Below are 3239 nucleotides of genomic sequence, written 5' to 3' on the forward strand. Positions count from 1 at the left end.
ACACCTACGCACGGACTGCGCAGAAGGCCCCCTCGTCTGGCGGCTGCTTCGAGACCGCGTCGGGCATTTTCGGGTTTGGTGAAAGCTTCGGTGAACACGCGCATGGCCACGTAGGTAGACGCACGCTGGTCCATGAGTTGATGGTACAATATCTCCGCTAACAATGACTCCACACGTAACTGTTCCTGAGACAAACTACCCGGGGGATACCATATACGCACACGGCTCCAACGTTTTAACCAGTTGTAAGTTGGAAAGTACGGCGCACAACGGTCAGAATCCGGACACAATACCACCACCTTCACCGCATCCCACGCGTTACCCATGAACGCTACACGTGCCTCACACCCGTGTAATCGTGTCAACCTTCCACCCGACAGTATTGATGCCACCGTAACCGACATCATAACCTCCAACTTACGCACACTCCTTACTCCTTTCATCACACACCAATTATATTTAAATACAAATCCCACACACCAATTATTAAATAAATATTAACCATAATTAACCATAATTAACCATAATTATGATTTATTAATGATTCAACCTACCACTCACCTTGTCTCCCACTCACCTTGATTCCACTCACCTTGATTGGTGGTTTATGAGTCAAGGGCGATTTGGGCGACTCACGGTGCGCGCATAAAAGTGTGTGCAGACAAACACGCGCACATCCTTCAAGCGACTCACGACATAACATCAACCAACACATAACTACCACGGACGCACGCCCAAACATTACCGCGAACTGGAGACCGCAGGCTAAAGCAACTAGAGCAAGACAAACTATACAGAGCGCCACCAATGTACTACACCATACTTAGACAACTACCATTCGTCGAGAACGTATGTTACTACTAAGATGGCATTTCCATAGCAGCCGACGACTCACCGATAGCAGACTACTAATAACCACAGTGAGAAAATACATCGACACTAGTAACGTGGCCGTTGGACTATCACTACGCCAAGGAGCCAACACGTTAAAGCCTTACCGTCCACACATAATTATTCAAATACCAACGAAGCTGAAGGAGGATACACCTCTCACAAATCAAAGAAACTATACCACTCCTTGTCTTTTCCGATAACTCGTTACTCAATACCGCACTCAATGAGAAGGGCTACTTTGCTAACAAGATCCTAAGAGCTGAAGAGAGAGAAAGATTACTTTGCGAGCAGTAGGCCTTGGTACTACACGAGCTGCGACTACAGGAAATGGAGAGGGTAAAGGCATAGCAGGAATTAAAGGCATAGCAGGCAACCTTCCACCAACCGTCTGTTCCAACAAACAAGTGAAACACGGGTTGAGCACGATCACGAGCATACGTGGGGTGGGGGGGGGGAAGAACCGAACCGAACCGAAGTCGAGTGCGATAATCGAACCGATTCGGATAATGAGCCGGGCTCGACACAACGAATCAGTGGAGACCATGACGCACAAAAGAGATGTACTTGCTATGCGAGAATGTGTGTGCACACACTTTTTAGGCAGCAACTGTTTTGTTGTGGGCTACTACTCCGGTCTCGAAAAGCGTGTCTTTGTACACACACGGTATCTTAAGGCTATTTCACATTAATAACTAATCTTTGACAGCGCATCACTTCACACTGCCACCACAGACTCCAAGACTACATTCCACTATACAGGATGGTAAAAAATTGACTCGAATCGGAACTAACCGAATTGTCGACCGCGGGCCAACTTCGACTATCGAGAAAACTTAGCGATCAGCGAGACGCCGTCTCCGCTGATTGCAACTGACTTTTCTGGTTATTTGAATTGACTTTGTGTTTGACCTGATTATTTTGTGACTTCCTCTACACTTGTACAGCTACCACTATTACATTGATTGGTGCCGATTATAGGACCGTACTGACCGCCACACACGCACACGCCGCTACCTGTCCCCCTGGTGCTTAAGGAAAGATGCGCTCAGAGCTTTCGCTCTCCTTTCGGACTACACCCGCATGCTACTGGCAACAGCCCATCTGACCGTCCGACTAGCTCGTACTGTACTATTCTCTGGACCCCCCTCTCTCTTTACTCTTCGACCCGGGATCACTGACATCGTCTTAAACCCTTTCCTTCTCTTATTAAAGTTGGTCGTTGCTCTACCGACGTCACCGCAGGTCGTGATCGGTTGACACCACTCGGAGTTTGCTGAATGCATGCACCCAGGGACAAAGGTAGATGATCTTCGCGGAATTGCTCCGAGCTACTCACCGAGAACCGGAGTTCGGAGCTGACAATAATATTCCAAGAGAGACAGGCGCGGACATGGGCTGAATTCAGGAGCACCTTTTTTTCGTTCTGACGATTGCCCATCAGGCTCCCTTGACACCAGGGACTGGTGTTTCGCTCAACTGCCCGAGCCTATCAGAAAACGGGCGCCAAGAAAAAGTCCTAGTAAGGACTACAGATTTTTCTGCACAATGTCTATCCACAATATGTATCCCCATGTATCTCGCACCCGTTCTCGCACAACATCGTCGCACCCCGCAGAACACAATCTCGGGAGATAGACATCTGTACCGGAAGCACACCAGCATTTGTTCAGTTGAACCAAAAAGTGTAACTCCAATTCCAACTAAATAAACCACAGTGGTGCTGAACCGAATGGGGGCTGGGTGTTTAGACGCGGTACCAACGTTAATAGTAAGCATCATCGTAACCGAAGGCATTCATGGGACCCGGGTGGGGGACCCCTGCGGGGAAGTATTTGAGCAGGCCTCCCGGGAACCACCAGGCCAGGCGGAGGCTTATGAAGCCGCAAGCACGAGTGATTCCGTCGATCCACCATTCTTCGGTAGTTAGTTCCCTAACTCTGGGTTGTTCTTCTTCGACGTATCTAGCGGACCTCCTCCAGCCGCTGAAGTGTTGGAAGAAGGGTCTCCATGTGGGAGGTAATGTAGGATAGAGTTGTGAGAGTTCGTCAGTCTCAAGATGTCTTATGCTGACGACTTGGAGTTTCTTTGCGACCTTGGGTGCAAAGGGGCCGGCGAGACCGCCGACACCTACGCACGGACTGCGCAGAAGGCCCCCTCGTCTGGCGGCTGCTTCGAGACCGCGTCGGGCATTTTCGGGTTTGGTGAAAGCTTCGGTGAACACACGCATGGCCACGTAGGTCGACGCACGCTGGTCCATGAGCTGATGGTACAATATCTCCGCTAACAATGACTCCACACGTAACTGTTCCTGAGACAAACTACCCGGGGGATACCATATACGCACA

The 3239-nt window shown here is 49.7% G+C and overlaps 1 protein-coding gene across 1 annotated transcript; it reads right to left on the reverse strand.

Annotated features, from left to right (window-relative positions):
• Positions 1-2656: 2656 nt before the first annotated feature.
• On the reverse strand, positions 2657-3151 carry GNI_107600 (hypothetical protein; the record flags this gene model as incomplete). The annotated part of the gene is made up of 1 exon (XM_011133123.1): positions 2657-3151. The coding sequence occupies one exon, from the start codon at positions 3149-3151 to the stop codon at positions 2657-2659; it is 495 nt and encodes a 164-aa protein (XP_011131425.1).
• Between the last annotated feature and the right edge of the window lie 88 nt (positions 3152-3239).

Source organism: Gregarina niphandrodes (genome assembly GCF_000223845.1).
Source record: "Gregarina niphandrodes unplaced genomic scaffold scaffold00024, whole genome shotgun sequence".
Lineage (NCBI taxonomy): Eukaryota > Apicomplexa > Conoidasida > Eugregarinorida > Gregarinidae > Gregarina > Gregarina niphandrodes.